We start from the raw sequence: 22,704 nt of genomic DNA on the forward strand, positions 1-22,704 counted from the left end.
CATTAGAAGAGAAAATATATTTACAGTGCTATACTATTTAAAAAAACTCCGTGGACCCACGGAGTTCAAAACCATGTTGTTCAGCAGTCATCTGTTTTGGTTTTTTTCTTCACATTTTGTTTTTTTGTTGGAAACAATTCTGTGGTTCAGATGCTCTAGGGCTCCTTTCTCTTTCATTTTGGTGGAGCCACCAAGCAAGAGGGAAATCACCACTGGGCCCGAGAGCCCGCAGAGGGGTGGGGTCGGGAGCTGGAGGGACAGACCAGCCCAGACAAGGAGAGGTGGGTGGAGGGGTGCGGGCGGGGTGGAGGGCGGGGTGGCAGGACGGTCCCCGGTTTTGCTTGGGCTGAGAAGCAGGGAAGGGCCAGCCCCGCGGCGGGCGGTGTCTCCATTGATTCGCCCAGGATATAACACCCCGTGGAGCTTCGACATTTCCTGAGCTGAGCTGGGAGGAGGAAGAAGTTTCCGTGATGAGTGAGTCTAGCTTCGTTTGGGCGGCGGGGGGGGGGGGGGGGGGGGGGGATTGGCTCGTAGGCTTCCCGGTCCCCAACCCAGGGCGGGCCAGAGAGGTCGCTTCTTTCCCTCACTCCCTCCACTTACTAACTAGTTGACTCATTCTCTGTCTCTCTCCCCTTTTCGGCTCCGCAGAAGGGATGGTGGCGGGTGCTGTCTTGGGAGGAGGTGAGTTGCCCGGATCCTCTCCGTCGCCAGGGAGGGCACTTCGGAGATGTGGCGCTGCTCCAGCTGGGAGGGCGACCCGCCACCCCTCCGCTCCCGGGACTGCCCGGGTGAACCTTAGGACCGGAGAGCCCCCCCGCTCACAGTACTCGCCCTTAAGAGGACACCTGATCGGGACCTGGCTGCTCCCCTAGTCCTTCCGTATACGGAGCATGTAGAGATTTCCTTTGACCGGGGTCGGGGGTGGGGTGACTACTGGAAACTGCAATGGTGTATCTCGCACCCCACATTTACACACACACACACACACACACACACAAAGAGGCCCAGTGAGGGGCAGTGACGTCCCCGGGGTCGCGCAGCAAGCTAGAGACCCAAACGGGGCCTGCCTGGGCCTCCTGTGACACCTTCGCCCCCACCTGGCTCCACATCCCCCACTTTTTTCTTTGCCTTGGGACCCCCTCCGAGCGGTCTCCCGCATGCTCAGCGCAGACAGGCCCCCGAAACTGCCAAGGGGCTCCGGAGCGGTCCCTTGCCCTGGGCCCACGCGGCAACCCAGCTCCTCTTCCCCGCAGTAGCGGTCGTGGCGGCCGTGCCCGTCGTGCTGAGCGCCGCGGGCTTCACCGGGGCCGGAATCACCGCCTCTTCAATAGCGGCCAAGATGATGTCCGCGACTGCCATCGCCAACGGGGGCGGGGTCCCCGCCGGCAGCCTGGTGGCCACGCTGCAGTCCGTGGGTTTGTTGGGGGACAGGTGGGGGGAGGGGCGGGAGAGGAGCGGGGGAAGGGGAGCAGAGGCTAAGCCTGAGGGACAGGCTGTCCTCTCCCTCCGCATTCCCGGTCCTTTGACTCTCCCTGACTGCCCTCTTTCTGGCTCCTTCTGAGTGAGGTCTGGTAGGAGTGGAGGGCTAAGGGAGCTCTGGGAGGGAGAAGAAGGGAAGGAGCCCAGGGCTCCGGGTACAGCCCCGCCCAGATCTGACACCTGGGTGGCCTAGGAGGGTCCCTTCCCCTCTGGGCCTCAGTGGCCTCCTGGGTAAGGTGAGGGGACCTGTCACAATCAGGGTCTGTGGCTGACTGTCCTCTGTCTCTCACTTCATCCAGCGTCTTCTGCCCAAAGTGGAGCCCTGGGGGTTTCAGAACCTAGAGGAGGGATCCAGGTTCCCGGGCCTCAGACCTCCAGGGGGGTGGGGGCCACTGGCCACTGCATGTGCCCATGCTCACCCTCTGTCTCTTCCTCAGGGGCAGCTGGACTCTCCACGTCATCCAAAATCCTCCTGGGCTCTGTTGGGTCAGCTTTCGGAGGCTGGTTTGGACGTTCAAAAAAGGCACCTCCCTCTCCCCCAGAAGAAGCCGAGGCTGAAGAGAAAGAGCCAGAAGAAAATGAGCCAGAAGAAAAAGAATCCCAAGTTGAACCTCCAAAACCCCCAGTGGGGTCAGAGAAGCATGAGAAATAAAGATCATGTGCAGACACACCTCCCTGACTGTACTGGGATCTGGCTGAGCCTTATTTATTTATTTATTTATTTATTTATTTATTTTCTTAGAGGTGGGGGAGAGGCAAAGAGCAAATCTTAAGCCTTGATCTCACAACCCTGAGATCAAGAGTCAACTGCTTAACTGAGTGAGCCACCCAGGCGCCCCTGGCTGAGCCTTTCGATGAGCACCCCTGCCCCCAGGTGTCAGAATGGGAACATTTCTTTTCTTGGGCAGGTAAGATTCCTGAGAAGAAGCCTCCTCCCTTTGTTCTGGGTGTTGTAACCTGGCTGCCGCGCTCTGGGCGCCTATCGGCGAAGAACGGGGGTCTCTACACTTGGATGGGAACTCTTCATTTTTTAGTACGAAGCTCCCGCTCTCAGCTGCATCAGGTGCCCCTTGTCCCAGAGACCCAAACCTTCCAAAAATAAAGTGCCAGTTGTCTGCTGGAGGGGACCCCCGGGATCTGCCTCGTTCTTAAACAGATATCCAACAGACTTGTGCTGGTCCACCCCAATGCCTCCCTCCAGGAGTGGGGCCCTTGGGGTCCTCCGGAGGAGAGCTGTCTCTTTCTCCCCTTCTCCACTGACAACTTAAGATTCAGCTCTCCTGGGACTGCTCAGTGAAACCATGTGTCCATGTGACTTCTGCCTCCCAAAGTCGTGTTCCTGTCATCTCTCGCCTTCTCTTTGCCCAAGTGGTGCTAAGCCTCTTTAGTCCGTTACTATTATTGTAGTGATGTCTGGAAGAGGACAGCACAGGTAAAGGCAACCCTCTGTCGGACCGATTCCTCTGTTGCTCGACATGAAGATCCCCTACTGTGTTCATTAGACTATGTCAGCTTGCTGTGAAAGAGACCCTCTTGGCTTAAACAAGAGAAGTTTCTTTCCGTTAGTCAGTCAGATGAGTCTCAGCTGGGGGTGGGAGGGTGGGGTAGGGGTGGCTCGGCTCCCGGAGACCCAGGCTGCCAACGTCTTGTTCTGCCTTTCTTTTTTTTTTTTTTTTTAAGATTTTATTTATTTATTTGACAGAGAAAGTGAGAGAGCACAAGCAGGGGGAACAGTAGAGGGAGAGGGAGAAGCAGGCTCCCCACTGAGCAGGGAGCCCGATATGGGACTCGATCCCAGGACCCTGGGATCATGACCTGAACTGAAGGCAGACCCTTAACCATCTGAACCACCCAGGCGCCCCCTTGTTCTGCCTTCCTTAATGTGCTGCTCTCATCTGCAGGTTCAAGATGGTCATTCCCCTGCCTGTAGACGAACTCATGGGAAGGAGACCAGGGGGAAAGGCGGGCCCACCTGCTCCCTTTAACTGCATGCCCAGCGAATGGCATCCTTCATTCTGTTCATCTTCCACTGGCCAGAACCCAGTCTGGATATACTGGAAATGCAGTCCTTCCGTGGGGAGCATGCACCTAGCCAAAAATCAGGGCAAATTTCTTATGTTATAGTGTAGAGCAGAAGTCCAGGCAGGCTTCACCGAGTTGTCTGCTTAGGGTTTTACAAGACCAAAATCAACTGTTCAGCCAGATGGGGCTCGCATTCGGAGCCCATGGTAAGAATCTTCAAATCCCCCTCCCACTTCAAATCCTCTGATCCCTTCTCTGTGTTGAGCAGAGAACATTCTCTGCCTTTAAAGGGCTCATAGGATGAGCTGAGCTTTGACACACCCGCATTATCTCCGTTATATAACTGAACATAATTATGGAAGTGGTATCTTATCACGTTCACAGGACCCACCACACCCTAAGGGCGGGACAGTATGTGAGACTGAGGGTCACTGGGCACCATGCTTAGAAATCCACCTACTCCAAGGGGAGGGGGTGGGGCGATGGGTTAGCCTGGTGATGGGTATTAAAGAAGGCATGATCTGCGTGGAGCACTGGGTGTTATGCACAATGGCTCATGGAACACTACATCAAAAACTAATGATGTAATGTATGGTGATTAACATACCAATAAGAAATTAAAAAAAAAAAAGAAAGAAAGACATCCACCTACTCCAGAGGCCAAACCTGACAGCCAAAGGGGAAGAAGGAGGTCAGCATAAAACAGGCCCCCTGGGACCTGGGAGTGGAGCGAAGGAGGTCAGGGCACAGAGCCCAGAACAATGGGTCTTGCTTAGTGGTCTGCTGGGCCTCGGCAGGGAGTGAGCCAACCTGTCCAACCTTCCAGATCCAGGGCAGACCCATGTGCCCTGGTGGAGACCTGGACCTCCAGTTAAAGCAGGGGCATTGACCTTCAACCCCAAGGAGGCCTTCAGAAGTTCTAATGAAGGCCTTGAAGTTGGAGGCATTATTTTGGGAATGTGTGTGTTTTGGTGGGGAGAGGCTTCACAGCCCTTATCAGATTCTCCGAGGCATCAAAGAAAGAAAAGAAAGAAAAAGAACCAAATATTGAATTACTACCCTAAGGGGTGATTCCTATGGCTAGGTAGCAACCATGCTTCAGTGACCCAACAAGACACCACTGGCGGACATGGATGAGTCGCTTAACTTTTTTCAATGTCCATAGCTCCACACTCCTACGTTTGGTTGTTGTTGGAAACCAAGATCTTGTCAGGTTGCTGACAGCACCTAGGACAGAGCGTGCAGGGATGCAGGTCTGCCATTGGGTCGATATCAGGTTGGAAACCCTTGTCTCTCCACAACCCTCAGGATAGCACCCAAACTTCTCTTCCCCAACATGCCTGCTATGGTATGAATGTTTGTGTACCCCAAAATTCAGGGTACAGTCCTAACTCCCAAGATGATGGTATCAGGAGGTGGGACCTTCGGGAGATGCTGAGATCATGAGGGTGGAGCCTTCCTGGGTGGGATTAGTACCCTTCCAAAGGAGGCCAGAGGGAGCTCTTGCCCTTCCGTGACGTGAGGGCACAGCAAAAAGGGGCCCTCGAAGAAACACCTTCTCACCAGCAACCTGGGGCTGCCAGTGCCTTGATCTCTGACTTCCCAGCTTCCGGAACTGTGAGAAATACATTTCTGTTACTTATAAACCACCCAGTTTATAGGCTTTTTCTTATAGCAGACTAAGACTTTCTGTGCCTTCTGCTGGGCCCCGGAGCCCTGGGCTGGTCTCTGGCATGGCACTTACCAGAGCACAGCATCGCTGTCTACCTGTTGGTCCATGCCCCCAGCAGATTCTCTCAGCTGTCTAGGAAAAGTCCAAGTTCCCCAGCAAGTTCCCCAGCACCTGGCCAGGCCTGACCCACAGCATGTGCTCCAAGAGTTGTGGAAAGGAGGAGCAAATCGGTACATAAGCCAAATTTCTGATGCTCCGAGTTGGAAGCCATCCGAGTGAAGAGAAGTTTCTCTAAGATCTTGTTCTGGGAGGAGGACATTTAGGGACTAGGGCCCTGAATTAGAAAGGTCGGAGCCCCCGGCAAACTAGATTTCCCTTCTAGCTGCTGAGGACAACAGCAAGGGCTGGACAGTGGACTTTAACTTGAGGATGGAACAGTGACTCATGGGGCCTGGGGCTTCTGAGTCAGGCCACTTAGGACAGAGCCATTAGACCTGCAGCTTGGAGGGATGCCCTCGCCCGCCGGCCCGGGAGCCCCACACGGTTCCTGACTGCCCAGGAACTGAGCCAAACACCCACCCTGGCTGAGATCTTTGAGGTCATTTAGACCAACTCCCCACGCTGAGAGGGACAAATGAAGGCCAGAGAGGAGGTGGCCTGCCCTAAGTCACACACAGTCACAAGCTGGGCAGGGGCAGCCACCGGTCTGCACATTTTGGCCCATCCCAGCCGACTGCACCCCTACGCCATGTCGCTCTGACCACAAGACTGGGAAAGAGGAGGGACCCGACCCTCTGACTTCAAGCAGAAAGGAAGGGATTCAGGAGGGGCTGCAACAACAATTTTTATTCCTTATTTTCCTCAGGGTACAGTTGTCACCCAGGGTTGGTCCCTCCCTGCATCGGGCCGGCCGGGGGCGGCAGGGTTCTTCTCTGCAGGCGGAGAGGCTGGAAACTATTACAGGCCCACCATGCGGGACACGAGCGCTGTCCCCGCGGAGCCCAGGACGATTTTGGATGACAGTGAGAGTCCAGCGGCTCCTGGGGGAGAAGCAGAGTGGGAAGGAGCCGAGCTTTTCAGAGCTGCAGAACTGGGCCAGCTCCGTGGGACAAAACCGTGAGGTCAAAGATGCCAGGGCCCCTCGGGAGGGTTCGAGGCCCTGGAACCCCAGTCAGCACCCTCCTGTTGCCCAAAGCCCTCAGGATCTCTGCGTTGGGAGGACAGGGGCCTGCAGCCCTGGGGCATGCGCTCCAGTGGAGAAAGCCAGAACCGGGAGCGGTCACTCTCCAGGGAAGAAGGCTGAGCCCAGGTGGGGCGGACATCCCTGAGGCACCCAGCCAAGCCGCTGCGGGTAGCCAGCCTGAAGCCTGCACGCCCCGGGCCAGGGTTCCGTCCTTCCCTCCTGCACCTCCCAGAGAAAACCTGGAGGGTGACACTTAGGGACAGAGACTGAGGGTGGGTGAGGCTAAGATCTGGGCCGGGTCCTGAGGCTCTTGTCCTCCTCACACTGCACAGCAAGCCCCGCCGGGGACGCTTACCCACGGACTGCAGCGTGGCCACCAGGCTGCCGGCGGCGACCCCGCCCCCATTGGCGATGGCAGCCGCGGACATCATCTTGGCCGCTAGCGAGGAGGCAGTGATTCCGGCCCCGGTGAAGCCCACTGCCCCCAGCACAAGGGGCACAGCAGCCACGGACAGGGCTGTGGGAGGAGGAGTTGGGTTAAGAGGAGGGCTCAGGGGAAGGGACCCCCCCCCCCACAACTCAATCAGGCTCAGGGGGCTTCAGCCAGGGTGGGGGGCAGGCAAGGGGGTGAACTCTGAGCTCAGAAGAGACTGTGGACATGGCCCATTTCTCAGAGAGGAAACAAGAGCTTGGAAGAGTTCAAAGACACACCCAAGGTCACACAGTGAATGTCCCCTGTGAGAGGAGATGGGGCCCCTGCTGGGACTGCCTCCACTGTACAGTTTCCATGACACCCGTGGGTCCAAGCTCCTTGCTTCTTGTTTCCTGTTCCTGGCTTCCTGACCATCTCCATGATTCACCTCCTCCCCACCATCTGCGCAAGGCCTGGACAAGAACGGTTGCTCCCAGGCTTGGGGGGGGGCAGATAAGGACTTGGACCCCTTCCCTGCAGAGACTCACCTCCTCCTATCACAGCTGCTGCAGCCTGGGCTAGAAACCAAAAGAACATTCTGTGAGTGGATCCACACTGCCCTCTCCCTGGCTCCCTGAACCTACAGCCCACCCAGGGGGAGGGCGCTGCCCACGTTGAGAGACGGGAAGAAATGACCTCACCTGAGGCCTCCCTGCTTCATTCAGACATGGGGGATTTCTGGGAAAGGGGACCCTGCAGCCCTGAGCTTGGCAAGGATTGCTAGGGAGGCTGATTCCAGACTTGAATGATTGTCCCACATGGATTTGCATGCTTTTTTAACCTGGAGTTATCTGGAGACAGGGTTTGAGGTCCTCGTTCCAGAAAACCCAGTTATCACATAGAGTGTTTGCTTTGTTTTTTTCAATCTGTCTGTGGATTGGTCGATGGGGGGCTGTTTGTGGGGAGAGCAGAAATGAATCTTTCTCTTTCTCTCTGCCATCCAAACCTGATTTGTTTAAAATAAACAAAACAAAACAAAAACAAACACACCCCTACAGATGTGGCAAAACAGGCATGCTGCCCTGCATCCCTTCCTGGGTAAACGAGGGATACTTGGCAGAGTGGGTTAGGGCTTGGTGGTGTTGGTCGAGGCGAAGGAACGGGATGCCACGCTCTCTGAACAATGATATCTGTTCAGGGTCAATGTTCTCTCAGTGGGAGATTATATAACTTTCTCCTACTGTCCGGCAAATCTTTTCAGACTGCCATAAGCCTTCATGGAGAGAGATGTGCTTCATTTCGCACTGCCTGGCAAGTCAGGGCAAGCACTGTTGAACACCTGAACAGTACTTGAGATGAGTCAAGGTCAGACCTGTTGCCCCCTCCTCTGGGAAGCTGCCCCAGAGGCGTCCAATCAGAACTCAGCATTGCCCCCCTGTGGCTGCAGCCCCTCAGTGCGCCAAGGCGCTGAGACCCTTTAGGTGTTCATGGGCCTGGCTCTCCAACCCGGTGGGTCCCTAGGAGGCAGGCACAGGTCTTGGTCCGCTGGAGCCATAGGCGCCAGGCCTGCAAAAGAGTGCAGGAATGAACTCTGCCAGCTCCCCAGGAAGAGAGCCTTGGGGTGATAGGAAAGGAAGTTAAAAGGTGAAAGCCAAACCCTGAGTGACCAGAGGGGCCACCTGGGTAGGGTGCTGGAGTCAGAGACTCAAGAATCAAGAGCCCGGTTAGAAGGTATTGGCTGCTGCTGGACATTATGGTTTGGCAGGAAAGGTGACACCAGGCTGGCCGGCAGCTTGGCCTATCTGCGTCCCGATGTGCACAGAAGGCTCATGGGAAAGGGATGCTGTTCAGTGGCTAGCCTGCTGTGGGGCTTCCCCAGGTGTCATCCATGGGAGGGTGGTCTGGTCTTTCTGGGCTATTCAGAACCTGCCCTGCCCTGAGGCCTCCTCCCTACACCAGGTTCTCTGCATTTTAGTTCTACTTCCGGTCCCAGGCTTGGGAGAAATCCCACCTCCCTGCCCAAGGCCCTAAGGTCCCTCCTTCTTCCGGGGTTGTTATGGGATTAAGGCAACCGATAAATGTCAAGTGCTAAGCATAGTGACTAGTACGACAGAGCATTGGATAAAATCTGGCTATCCGGATTATTTTAAGGATTGCTTATCATAAGCTCAGGAATCCTTGTATTTCTGGTAAACAGGAAGGACTGCGGGCTGCAGCCCAGGCCCTGACTTCCTTGTCACGCTTGCACGTATTGGAGTACCCAGGGCCAGTTACCTCCAACCTTGGAAACAGTCAAGTTCACCACAGGGGATCCCAGCAGGCTGGAGGCTTTCAGCGTCCCCAGCAGGGATCCCAGGGAAGCTGTGGCCTGGCTCAGAGCGGCTGTGGATGACAGGGTGAGTCCTGAGAAAGAAGAGAGGGTGAGTGCACAGGGTTGGAGGACCCGTCCTCCCCATTCCATACTATGCTGCTGTTTGTGCTGGGGAAGGAGGGAGGGCCCTGGGTGTCTGCACCAGGAGAGCGACAGCTAAGTGGCAGTGTTTGCAACAATTGGAAGCTAGTACTAAATACTCACCTAGTGACCCTGACAATTTCATAAACATAGTTCTCATGGTGGAAAAAGCAATACAATGAGGTCGGCAGCACACTATTCTATACATAAATTAAAACACGTGCAAACAGAAAGCCAACACCCATTTTGCAAAAATACATATGAAAAACAGATACCCATTAAGCATATCAGAAAGGTTGACCTTGACGGCGGGAGTTATTGCGGCCTGGGGGGGTGGGGGGGTTAAAAAAGAAAACCACAGGCCCAAAATGGCGTCACTTCCGTTAAGGCCCCAAGTGTAAACCGAGACTTAATAGCTAACCTGACTGCAGTTTCAGTCCCCCAGGACTATAACCCTTAACCAGTCAACATGGGACTTCCCAGAGAGCACTAGGCAATTTACCGTGGGGCCCCTTCCATTCCCCTTAGGAGGGTGACCTTGCCTAAAACAATGGTTTCTCTCCTAATAATTTCTTTTTTTCTGTTCTCTACCTTTTAAAAACTTGAATTTTCTGTAGCCCTTTGGAGCTCCCCTCTCCTTGCTAACTGGGAAGCTGGCCAAATTCATGAATTGACTACTGACAAAGCCAGTTAGGTATTTAAAATGTACTCAGTTGAATTCTTGTTCTATAACAGAGACAAAAGAGAAGATAAACAGCGAGAATAAATAGCTAAGACTGGAGAGGGCGCTCACACAAACTAATGAAGAAAATGGGCCCCAACTGAAGAATTTTGTCAAAATCAGGACACGTCGGTGAAAACCAAGGAGGTGAAGCTAGAAATGGACTCTGTCCCTCCCCATCCACCTCCTCGCTCCCCACCAGCCCCTCGGTGAGCACTTACCTGCGGACACCACCTCCGTGGCTTTGGCTAGGCTCACTGCCATTACCGTGGACCCCATTACCATAGAAACCAGGGAAGACGCCATAGTGGCTACTGGGAAGAATTCCACAGTGCAGAAAGTGACAAGCACCCACCGGAGTCCAATCTGCGGAGAGGGTGGTTCACAAAATTCAACCCAAGAAAATGTGAGGATCTGATTGGCTTTATTCAGCGAATCATGCATGTATCGGGCCGAAAGGACTTCAACACCTCCATTTTGACCTCAGTTTTCCTTTCTAATTGATTAGGTTCCTCTTACAGCTTATCTTTTAACTCAGGCAGGAGCCTGGGGGGGCAAAGCTTCCCACGGTGGGAACCGAAACTACCCCCCCCACCCCCCCAGCAATAAGGACCCAAGGCAATGACCTTCACGACCCATCTGCAGTACTCATTGACTTTGTCCCACATTTTCCTTAGGTAAACCTGGCAATATTTTCAGCACTTTGGAGGCAGCCTTTGGGACACTGGTCCACTGTCTTCCCCGTGTTGGCCTCACTGAAATAAATCCCTTTCTTGTTTCACCCCTGCTCGCTCTCTCTCTCTCTCTCTGCCTTTGGATTTTGTCAGCGGCGAGTGGCTGAGCCTGGTGCTCCTGCGCCCTGCACCCTGACCCCTGGTTACGGGGCAGCAGTCCATGCAGCAAGCAGAGAGGTGCTCTGAGAAGCTACGCAAAAATGAAGGCTTTCCTAAGAAGGAGAAGGTGAGGTAAGGCGTTAACAGCAAAAGAAAAGGAAGGATTGTTTCAGGCCAGGACATCAGGGAGAAACAGCTTGTATCACACAGATGGCAGATGACCTCACTAGTGCTGAGCCGGACATGTCAGATGGACTTACAAAAGGTCACCTTCCTGGGAGAGGCTGACATTGTGATGAAGCCTTGGGTGTGCTGTGGGGGGGGGGGGGCAAATGACTCCAATGTGGGCTTATTTCTTTTTGAACAGGGTGGAGCTTTGATGGGGGGAGGGGACACCTGAAGTGGGGTGCCCACAACTTTGAAAAAGTTGAGGGGTTCCAGTGGGGACAGAGAGACCGCTCTGAGTTTGTCAGGGCAGCAGGTCTGGAAAGGGTCCTGGAAAGGAGTAAGGTAGGGTAGGAAGTGGCCCTTCTTTCTCCAGGAGGGCTGCTTCCTTCCTCCCACCTCCCAAACCGCAGTGCCAACTTCTTAGCTATTTCTGGGACTTTCTTAAGTTTCCACAGAGCAGTTTATTTTTTTTAACAATTTTTATTTATTTGGCAGAGAGAGAGAGAGAGAGAGAGAGTACAAGCTGGGGGAGCGGCAGAGGGAGAGGGAGAAGCTGGCTCCCCACTGAGCAGGGAGCCCGATGCGGGGCTCGGTCCCAGGACCCTGGGATCATGACCTGAGCCGAAGGCAGACGCTTAACCAACTGAGCCACCCAGGTGTCCCTCCAGAGAGCAGTTTAAAAGGCACCAGAATTAGGAAATAAGAACCAATTATGTTTTAAGGTACACACTATCAAGTTTCTCTGGGTTCCTATTCTCATGCCATCCCCCCGGCGAGGGAAACAAAGGCTAGAAAAACGTAGCTTAAATTAAATCTCCTTACAGCTTGTAGCTCACTGATCGATACCTGAAATGTGCAGCATGACCTGACTCCAGGAATTCATAGCTGCCTCAATGCCTTAATGTTTGTTTTATTAGGACTAAAAGTAACCCTAGCTTAACAGCAGCTAGTCCCTCGAGGTCCTGAAAGCCTTGCTTCCAAACTCCTTAGACTTACACTATCCCTAACCCCCAATAATTAAAAAGTATATAATAATCAGTCACTCCTCCCAATCCCAGTGCAGCTCTTCCTGCCTATGGGTCCTGTCCCTGTGCTATAATAAAAACACCTTTTTGCACCGTAAAACGTCTCAAGACTTCTTTCTTGACCGGTGGGCTCAACGATCCCCCATCATCCTCACTTAAGAGAATGAGAACAAAGAGATTACTATCCCCCTTTTATAGATGAGGAAAGCCCTCTGGCACAGAGGGGGCAAGTGATTTGCCCCAAGTCCAGCTGCTTCCAAAGCCTGGGCTTGGAATGACTCCGATTTGGTTCCTCCTGACATTTGTCTTTTTCCTCTGCCCAGCCCACTTCCACCCAGGCTTGAACAAGGCTTATCGTTCCAGAGTCCCAAGGCCAAAGGACAGGTACGGGCTAGAGTTCCCTTCCCTCCCTCCTGACCGACCTCATGAAAAACAAAGAGCCTTCTGGGAGCAGATTCACATGGGCTTCCCTTGCATGCACTGAGCCCACCACCCACCAGAGAGAGAGCAGCCTCTGCCCACCCACCCCTCCTTGTCTTACCCAGAAGCAAATTTTCTATGTAGTGGACTCCAGGGTCTGAGTTTGGATTTATTTTCCAGAAGATCTGACTCTGGATATTTATAACAACTCCCTCTTTGGAGCACAGCCAATGAGATAGGTTTTGTTTACTGCAAACTGGAAACCGAAACTGGAAACCGAAACAAGAATTTTTACTCGGGTTTTGGGGCTGGCCAAGTAATAGAAATTGACCAGGTGGGGCGCCTGGGTGGCTCAGTTGGTTAAGCATCTGCCTTCGGCTCAGGTCATGATCCCAGGGTCTTGGGATCGAGCCCCGCATCGGGCTCCCTGCTCGGTGGGAAGCCTGCTTTCCCTCTCCCACTCCCCCTGCTTGTGATCCCTATGGCGATGTCTCTCTCTGTCAAAAAATAATATCCTTAAAAAAGAAAAAGAAATTGACCTGGTGGGGGCAGGGGGGTGGTGGACTGGATGTAGAGAGCAAGATGAGTCACTCATGTCAAGCAGTAATGTCAGCCCCCAAGGGTGTTGTCTCTTAAGACCAGACGTCACCAAAAACCAGCACAGGCTGATGACACATCCAGAACTGAGAACTAGCAGAGCCAGAAGTCTGCCAGGGTCCAAGACTGATTAAATCCCTTGAAAAGGGGAGGAATTTTTTTTTTTTTTTTTTTGACGGAGAGAGACACAGCAAAAGAGGGAACACAAGCAGGGGGAGTGGGAGAGGGAGAAGCCGACTTCCCGCCGAGCAGGGAGCCCAATGCGGGGCTCGAACCCAGGACCCCGGGATCATGACCTGAGCCGAAGGCAGACGCTTAATGACTGAGCCACTCAGGTGCCCCAAAAAGGGGAGGATATTTGTAGCAAACTGGGTACACCCTCTTTTTCTTTTTTTTTTTTTTTAAGATCATTTATTTGAGAGCAAGAAAGCACAGGAGCACAAGAGGACAAATGCAGGGAAGGGCAGAGGGAGACAGAGAAAGAATTCTCAAGCAGACACCCAGCTGAGCGTGGAGCCCGACACAGGGCTCCATGTGGGGCTTGATGTGGGGTTTGATCCCACAGCCCTGAGATCGTGACCTAAGCCAAAACCAAGAGTCAGAGGCTCAACCCACTGAGCCACCCAGGCGCCCCTTGTTCATTAACTTTTTACCTCTTGTTCTATCTTGTTTGTTGTATCTTATACTTTGCTTTGTGTTCCGTGTTAAGAAGCCAAAGTGACCACATAGTTAAATGTCATTGAGTTTGGAACCCTGAACCTACTTCATAATTGTGTTAACTTTGCTTTGTAATTGAATAAAGTTGGCATTGTGGAAAGACACACTCATGTGTGTGCCTTCATAGTGTACTTGTGACATGGAAGTTCTAGGCAAGGGTTTTATTTTATTTATTTTTAAAAAAATTTCATTTATTTATTTGACAGAGAGAGAGAGAGACAGACAGCAAGAGAAGGAACACAAGCAGGGGGAGCAGCAGAGGGAGAGGGAGAAGCAGACTCCCTGCTGAGCAGGGAGCCCGAAGCGGGACTCAATCCCTGGACCGGATCATGACCGGAGCCGAAGGCAGACGCTTAACCCACTGAGTCACCCAGGTGCCCCAGGCAAGGGATTTATTGGGGCTTATGCTCGAGCAACAAGGAGACACCACGAAAGAAAGGATCCTTCAGGATGAACAAAGGCCAAGGAAAGTTTTTAAAGAGGCCAAGGTGGGAAAGGAGTGACATCTAAGCATGTAGTGGGGAGAGATACAAGAAGTTGCATATGCAAGTGCACTGGACAGAACATGCTTTGTCATGCATCGTGTGTCTCATGAGCATGTTAAATCTCCACCCTTGGGTGTGATTTTTAGTATTATAATGAGGGAAAAAGTTGGTGGAAAGTCAGCGTTGGGGTCAACCTCGGTGCAGACTGGTTTGGTTGGGTCTTCGCCAGCTTCCTAGTCGAGTCCCCTCTTTGGTGGGCATCCTGCTTCCACATTCCTGCAAGATATGCTGCTCAAGGGGCATAGGGTTCCTGCTATCCAGGAACGCGGGGCGTCAGGATCGAGGGGACCCAAATCCAGTCCCTGTGCTGTCTCAAAACCATTGCCACTTTGAAGGCCTCCCTTCTCTTCCGCATTGAATTGTTTGAAAGGAAGGTAATCTCTACATAAGAAACCCTTACCTACAACACAGAGCAAACTACGTTAACATTCCTGCCTGTAACTCTCAAACACAATCTAAAGCTTAAACTGTACCCAAGGTAAGAATCGATATTGTTTAAAGCTCTATAAGGAACTTAAAAAATGCAACTGATACCAACCCCAAAGCAGGTGACAACCCAGTGACCGCAACCAGGGACTCGGTCAAGGCAGAACAGATAACCCCGCAGTTAGAGCCTACAATCTTCTCTCAAGAATTATAATCAGGGAGGATGTGGAGGGAGGCATATGGAGGCATGGCATTTAAAAATAGTGAATTATTCTACCTACTGAGGTGGTGAAAAGAAGAGGAGGCTGAGAATTCTTCTAGCCCTGACAGCAGACAGGGGACCCCCTGGGATGGATCCAGGTATTTGACTTGCTTCAGAAGACTCTGGAAGCTACCTATTGCCCAGTATTTTCCACTGCGGTCCCAGAGAGCCTTAGACTGTATCCCCACCTGCTGGACACCAAGGAGATCAACAACCCTGTCTCAGCTTTTTCTTTACAACATACTAAAACTTCACTAATACTCCACTTTTATTCCAAGATTAAATTCTTCCTTCTCGGGCGCCTGGGAGTCTGCTTCTCCCTCTGACCCTCTTCCCTCTCGTGCTCTCTATCTCTCATTCTCTCTCTCAAATAGATAAATAAAATCTTAAAAAAAAAAAAAAAAAAAAAAAAAAAAAAGAATTATAATCAAACTTTGATCTCATGTGCTTAATCTTTGAGGCTGATTTCTCCTTCCTTTCACCTTTAAAATTCCTCCCCTGCATGGAGGTGGTAAGATGGTCGGTTGTCTGGGACATTAGCCCGCCATCTTCTTGGCTAGTGGGCTTTCTCAAATAAATTGTATGCCTTGCTTCAACAACCTGTCACTCAACTTATTGGACGGTCCTGAGGTGAGCAGCTTGATCACGGGTTTAGTAACCCTTTCAGGGGTACAGAGGAGGGTCTTAGTGTCCCTGCAGAGGTTGTTTCTTAAGTAACTTTTATTTAAAATAGTCAATATATCCACATGGCACATTTTGCGGCAGCCTGACTTTGGTCCCAGTCAAGGGAAAAATCAAGTTATCATAGAGAGGATCTGGTCACTGTATCCACCACCATCAGCTAATATAAAGTGCTTTGTCATTTAATCTGGGGACAGGATGTACTCTGCATACTACAGTTCATAACAAATCTGATCGAAGTTCTAGAACAAAAGGATAAATACTGATTTCTAATAAAGACAAGAAGGTGGTTTTCAGAATAATATTAATCCTTGCAGTGGCCGACGTTCAGTTATTCAGAAAGCCTCTACGGAAGGCTGGTCCATCATGCCAGACACCGATCCAGGCACTGAGACAGCACAAGACCCAAACGAGATCAAAGTACCTGTCCTCACAGTTTACAAGCCAGCAGGAGGGAGGGAGGGGGGATGAAAGCAGATAAAGAACTGTAAAGTCACACAGTCTATTATTTGAAGAAGTACCAAGGCAAAAGGAGGTGGAGGTATGAGCCAGGCAGAATTATGGGGGGAAGTCCTTCCCGGTAGAAGGAACAGAGATGGCAAAGAGCCAGGTATGAGAGGAACAGGGAGGAGGCCAGTGTGGCTACAGCAGGTGGTTGAGAGAGAGAGGTAGGAGCTAAAGTCAGAAGCTGACAGGGAGCCAGGCCATGTGGGGCCTCATAAGCCATTGCAAGGACTTGGTCTTAGTCTCTGAGCAAAACGGGAAAGTCTTGCAGAGGCGGACAGAGAAATGGCACCATCGGGTTCACAATAGCTGTTGCACTGAGAGCAGACTGCAAAGGTGTGCTGGGAAGTGGAACATTTGACTCTTCAGAGTTTAAGGATCTTTTTGGTGAAGCCCTTAGGTTTCTCGGGGCCAAACTAATACCTAAATGGGATGTGCTGCTGGGTTGGGGTTGTGCAGTGTTTTATAGTGTACCTCGCTTCATGGAAATCTTCTTGAGGCTGGTGGGTGACGTGGTTCAATTTAACCTGTTTGATGACCAACTTATCCTAACAAGGAGCCTTTGGGTTTGGGGGCGATTGCTCTAATAGCTCTTAGGTTCTCGACCCATGCCCACCAATCTTTGTGGCTTTTTGGCTTTGGAGATCCCCATTAGCAATAGCCTTTCTCTACACAAAATAAGACACACATATGCATCTCGGCACACCAACAGTACCCAAGAAATGTTACTGTGACTGGCCAAGAGAAATTGGTGGGCACACCACCAGCAATTCTCAGCGTGGACTAACCCAGCAGACTAGTAAATGGGGACTGCACACTAGAGCTGGGGAAGGAATCCCCAACAACCAGGGAATTGTGAACTGAACCAAGGGACTGCGGACTCAGGTTCTGGACAGAACTATCTGCCAGCTGAAGCTGACCTCCTAAACCCAGGCCTGGAGAGCCAACCTGATGGCGAGCTCCTTGCAAAGAGAACAGAGCTCAGAACTGAAAGGAATTTAGCCCTAGTCCTACACGGCAGCGTGGGTTGGTGGTGAACAGCATGATGTTCTGGTTAATGACATGGAAACGTGTAGTAAAAGCTTCCATTCCATTTGGCTCAGAAATTTTGCTTTTTGGAATTCTTTTTAAGAAAAGAATCAGACACGCACACAAAAATGTCAGCACATGAATGGTTATCGTGGTGTTACTGATGACAGTAAATGTTTGAAACAGGAAATCAAGTCAATAAAATGTTGTACCTCCACATAATACAATTCTATGCAGCCACTGATCATGGAGGCAAAGGCAGGTTTGCCACAATGTGAAAGAAGCCTGAGCTCGGGGGCCCTTTCCTGCGCTGGCCCTTTCTAAGATCCCGAGAGCGATTCTTGCCATGTGTTCACATCACTATTCTCATTATTTGCAGAGGTAGGATATTCTAAGAGTAACTGGTTAAAACTGCTGTCTCTTCCCAATCTGACTTGCCTCTGCCATACTTCCCCAGTTTTGGATGATATTATAGCGCTACTGGGATGTTGTATTGTAATGACAATTTTTAAAAGAGTTCTCCCTCCCCAATTATGTAAGCTTCAGGCCTCTAAAACTTGGATCTGTCCCCATTTATAGATTTAGATTCATTGACATGGGGAATTGTTCATTAGGTACTGTTGAGAAAAAGAGGCACCTTATCAAATGGTGGTAAAGAAACACCAAATTACTGTGTTTATATGTATGTGCTCTATGGTTTTTATGTTTTAATGCATGGTGCTTGGAGCTTCTTCAGAGGTCTGGGCAAGGGGTTAGGTGAATTATGATGACTCAGGTGTAAGTTATTTTTACATCTGAGTGGGCAACAGAGGCTTTTCATTATTTTTCTAATTTAAATTCAACTAATTAACATACACTGTATCAGTTTCAGAGGTAGAGTTCAGTGATTCATCAGTTGTATATAACACCCGGCGCTCATTACATCACCTGCCCTCCTTAATGCCCATCACCCGGTTACCCATACCCCCGACCCCCTCCACTCCAGCAACCCTCAGTTTGTTTCCTGAGATTAAGAGTCTCTTATGGTTTGTCTCCCTCTCTGGTTTCGTCTTCTTTCATTGTTCCCTCCCTTCCCCTATGATCCTCTGTCTTGTTTCTCAAATTCCTCGTATCAGTGAGATCATACGATCATTGTCTTTCTCTGATTGACTTATTTCGCTCAGCATAATACCCTCTAGTTCCATCCACGTCGTTGCACGTGGCAAGATCTCATTTTTTTGATGGCTGAGTAATAGTCCATTGCATATATACGCCACACTTTCTTTATCCATTCATCTGTTGATGGACATCTAGGCTCTTTTCCATAGTTTGGCTATTGTGGACATTGCTATAAACATTGGGGTGCACGTGCCCCTTCAGATCACCACATTTGTATCTTTGGGGTAAATACCTAGTAGTGCAATTGCTGGGTCATAGGGTAGCTCTATTTTTGACTTTTTGAGTCCACACTGTTTTCCAGAGTGGCTGCACCAGCTTGCATTCCCACCAACAGTGTAGGAGGGTTCCCCTTTCTCCGCATCCTCCGCCAACATCTGCTGTTTCCTGACTTGTTAACTTTAGCCATTCTGACCGGCATGAGGTGGTATCTCATTGTGGCTTTGATTTGGATTTCCCTGATGCCAAGTGATGTTGAGCATTTGGAAATGGTTTCTGCACTGCTGCTACACAACCACTTCTGACACCAGATGTGTGGGTTGTTCCATACCAGACAATGCTCCATTTCTCTGTGGACAGCAGTTCAGTGTCCTGCAATTCAACTCAGTTCTGATGCTAACTGCAGTTAACCCCACAGGGTAAGGGCTCAGGGTCATAAGACTGCCTCCCTTAGATGCTAATCCTAAGAAATGGGTCCCAGGTTACCCACAAGTTCTGTCCACCTTGGCTAACATTGGGGGTTCCCATGACCCCCTCCTTGGGTTGGACAATTTGCCAGAAAGGCTCACAGAACTTGGGAAAATGCTTGACTTACTATTACTGATTGATTACAAAGTTTATTAAAGGGTACAAATGAGCAGTTGGATGAAAAATTATATACGGTGAGGTCCTGAACACAGGAACTTCTTTCTGTCCCATGGTTTGAGTGTGCCACCCTTCCAGCCCATGGATGGATTATGGGCTTGTTTACTAACCCGGAAGTTCTGAGAACCCCACATTTTAGGGACTTTATGCTTCCTCACATAAGCATGATCAACTCCGTTTTCCGTTCCTTTCCCCTCCTTGGAGGTTGGGGCTTAAAGTTCCAAGCTTCTAATCATGGCTTGGGGTTTCTGGTGACCAGCCCCCACCCAGGGGCCCACTAAGAATCAGCCCATTAGAACAAAAGATGTTCCTGTCACCCAGGAAATTCCAAAGGATTTAGGAGCTCTGTGTAAGATACTCCACATACTCAACCTCTAATCACGCCCTTCTTCCTAATCTCCGGAAACCATTAATCTGTTCTTCATCCTGTAATTCTGTCCTTTCAAGACTGTTACACGCCCTGTAGACAAGGCTTTCTTCACTCAAAATAATACCCTTTAGATCTATTCACGTTGTGTGTTCCACTAGTTCATTCCTACCTATTGTTGAAGAGATGTACCATAGGTTCCCCCCCTCAGCGTTCCTGAGATATAATCGGCATACAAATTTTGTAGGTTTAAGGTGTATAGCATAATGATTTAATATATGTATATATTACAAAATGATAACCACACACAGTTTAACCATCCATCTATCATAGGACATTTTGGTTGTTTCCAGTTTGGGCCGTAACAAAAAAAGCTGCTATGAACTATGAACAGGTGCTATATGACAAAGTCAGTATTCGTCACTTCTGGTGCTGGGTTTAACTATAAAAGTGGGCAAGGGGAACTAGCCCTCAAGCTAAGGTCAATGGCGTTCTCATTCATTCATTCAACAAACACCTATGACTCACTACGTCAGCCAGACACTGACTAGGCATGTTAGGGAATACCAAGATGAATCAGAAGGAAATTCTTTGAGGTACTTGTAATCTAGTAGAACTAAGACAAAAAAGTAAATCTCCCAATCTAATGCGGAGCTGAAAGTGCTACACCCCAAGGAGAACAAGCTGGGAGTCCTGAAGAAGATGCTTGTTGAAATACATTATTGTGAGTCCAAGTTATACTTTATATTTAACTTCAGCCACAAGTTGTAAGCAATGTTCTGCAAGGAAATTCTCTCTCTCTCAGCCTCTTCAATTTCAATCCTTTCAAACTTAGGACTAGATATTGAGCTACGTGTCATGAAACTTGTTTGGAGACAATTTCCTTGTCAGGTCTAACACTCTCTAAGGAACCTGCTTTGGAGAGGAAGGAAACTGTGCACTTACTGTTTTCTTCTCCCTCTTTGTGCCTCCACTAAAACTGACTCAGAAAGAATGCCATTTTAAAATCTCATCCATAATAATCAGGGGGAAAACACCCCCTCATATCGTGAAAAAATAATGAATAAACAAAAACACCATCTAATCTGATGTCAAAATTTCCATCTCACATGCAAATTTCTAACTTCTCCCTTTTCCCCAGCTTAGGTCTGATCCAGGCTCTGAGACATAGAGCTGGGAAAAGGGGAGGTAATCTGCTCCTCATCCCTCTTTCATCTACTTCCTCTCCGTAGGGCTACTTTCTCTCCATACGGCTGCTTTCAACTGCCCAAAGCCATTAGAGATAAAGGGGCGAAAAGCTATTTTAACTTAGCTGGTGGTGTTTGTAAATTTTTCTTGGCTGTCCAAAAGAGTTGTCTCCTCCAACATGGAGGATATCCAAACAAAAGCTACTCTTTTCTGTCCTAGAATGCTGTGACGGTTAACTTTATGTGTCCACTGTGCCTGGAAATTTGGTCAAACGTTATTCTAGATGTTTCTGTGAAGGTGTTTTTGGGACGAGATTCACATTTAAATCTGTGGACTCTGAGTAAAGCAGATTACCTTCCACAGTGTGGGTGGGCCACAACCAACTAGTTGAAGGCTTTAATAAAACAAAGACTGACATCCTCTGAGCAGGAAGGGATTCTGCCAGTTGACTGCCGTTGGACTCTTCCCTGAGTCTTCAGCCTGCTGGCCTACCTCATCCAAGTTTGGTTATGTCAAGCCTCCGCAATCACTCCGAGCCAACTTCTTAAGACAAATTTCTCTCTCTGTATATACATATTCTGTTGTCTCTGTTTCTCTGGAGAACCCTGACTAATACAGATGCTTTTGCCAGTTTTTCAGAGACCACCACTGAGAATCTCCACCATGCCCCATTTTGACCCCAAGTCCCACTTCAGGGGCCCTATTTCTAGACGGTTTCTGCTGAGGACCCTTTTGCCCCCAAACAGCCCTGTCAGGTAAGGTTCTGTTAGGACAACGCTGCAATCCTCCAAGGTGTGTAACTAGCCCCGAGGGGACAGGAACCCCTGTCCTGCCATGTAAGGGACATGCAGCCCTTTCTCCTCACTCTGCCATCTGGACAGCTTCAGTCTCTAGTCACCAGACTTCTTCAGACACTACTCGGGCACAGGCTTTATGCACCCAGGCCCTTGGGGACACACTGGCAAGTTCCCTCAAGAAATTAGTTAAGGGGCGCCTGGGTGGCTCAGATGGTTAAGCGTCTGCCTTCGGCTCAGGTCATGATCCCAGAGTCCTGGGATCGAGTCCCGCATCGGGCTCCCTGCTCCTTGGGAGCCTGCTTCTCCCTCTGCTTCTCTCTCTCTCTCCCTCTCTCATGAATAAATAAATAAAATCTTAAAAAAAAAAGAAATTAGTTAAGGGGCGCCTGGGTGGCTCAGTCATTAAGCGTCTGCCTTTGGCTCAGGTCATGATCCCGGAGTCCTGGGATCGAGCCCCGCATCGCATTGGGCTCCCTGCTCCGCGGGAAGCCTGCTTCTCCCTCTCCCACTCTCCCTGCTTGTGTTCCTTCTCTCACTGTGTCTCTCTCTGTCAAATAAATAAAATCTTAAAAAAAAGAAATTAGTTAAATTTTGTCCCATGGTGGCTCCAAGGCAGGGTGAGGAGGCTCACTTGACCTTAAACTTTATGAATTCCTTTCGGACTTCTCAAGGTCACCAGCCAGAGACAGCATACGGGAAAGGTTTCCCAGATGGTGTGGTGACGCCCACATCGAAAAGGTGACTGTCTACTGTGAAGCTGATTTCTCTGCATATAACAAAGGAGCCAGTTGAGCTTGGCAATGAAAGCATGAGCTTTGGAGTCAGGCGGACCTAGCCTAACCATCTATGAGCAATAGGTGAGGCATGAAAAAAAAAGAGAAAACAGCACCTCTGATACAGGCTGGTTGGGTTGTAAATTAGATGCTAAAACGTTTGCAAGGCTCCAGGCACACAGTAGGTACTTCATTCGTGGACAGCCACTGCACTAAAACTAGACCAAGAATAGAAGAAAACGCGTACCGGTGCACAAGCTGGCACTGAGCCGGATGCTGAACCGCCGATTCACCTGTTCCGCCTGCTCCCTAATCCCGGGAGGAGAACCGCCGGCCCCACCTCACCCACGCGCCCTCTCACCACTCTCTGCACCAGCCCTGCGGGTATCTGCGATCCGCCGCGGCCGCAGCG

At 50.4% G+C, this 22,704-nt stretch overlaps 2 protein-coding genes and 1 long non-coding RNA gene across 5 annotated transcripts; 2 read left to right on the forward strand and 1 right to left on the reverse strand.

Moving 5' to 3' along the window:
• Nucleotides 1-320: 320 nt before the first annotated feature.
• On the forward strand, nt 321-2,167 carry LOC118357066 (interferon alpha-inducible protein 27-like protein 2). Its single transcript, XM_035728019.1, has 4 exons — nt 321-474; nt 649-681; nt 1,254-1,415; nt 1,917-2,167. The coding sequence occupies exons 1-4, from the start codon at nt 471-473 to the stop codon at nt 2,129-2,131; spliced, it is 414 nt and encodes a 137-aa protein (XP_035583912.1). The 5' UTR covers nt 321-470; the 3' UTR covers nt 2,132-2,167.
• A 3,832-nt stretch (nt 2,168-5,999) lies between these two features.
• Nucleotides 6,000-22,677, reverse strand: LOC113909659 (interferon alpha-inducible protein 27-like protein 2). Of its 3 annotated transcripts, none has more exons than XM_027571073.2 (6): nt 12,509-12,665; nt 10,163-10,307; nt 9,043-9,171; nt 7,317-7,346; nt 6,712-6,873; nt 6,000-6,213 (listed from the first exon to the last, which is right to left on the reverse strand). In XM_027571073.2, exons 2-6 carry the CDS (start codon nt 10,245-10,247, stop codon nt 6,131-6,133), a joined length of 489 nt encoding a protein of 162 aa, XP_027426874.2. In that variant the 5' UTR covers nt 10,248-10,307; nt 12,509-12,665; the 3' UTR covers nt 6,000-6,130. The 3 variants fall into 3 exon arrangements, with proteins under 3 accessions (XP_027426874.2, XP_027426875.2, XP_027426876.1); XM_027571074.2 differs by lacking the exon at nt 12,509-12,665 and adding an exon at nt 22,540-22,677 and having other exon boundaries at nt 6,001-6,213; XM_027571075.2 differs by lacking the exons at nt 10,163-10,307; nt 12,509-12,665 and adding an exon at nt 9,812-10,024 and having other exon boundaries at nt 6,001-6,213.
• On the forward strand, nt 10,032-11,342 carry LOC113909660. The gene is made up of 2 exons (XR_003515782.2): nt 10,032-10,150; nt 10,769-11,342. It is a non-coding gene; the product is annotated as an uncharacterized LOC113909660 (long non-coding RNA).
• Nucleotides 22,678-22,704: the final 27 nt, after the last annotated feature.

This window comes from Zalophus californianus, chromosome 6, assembly GCF_009762305.2.
Source record: "Zalophus californianus isolate mZalCal1 chromosome 6, mZalCal1.pri.v2, whole genome shotgun sequence".
Taxonomy (NCBI): domain Eukaryota; kingdom Metazoa; phylum Chordata; class Mammalia; order Carnivora; family Otariidae; genus Zalophus; species Zalophus californianus.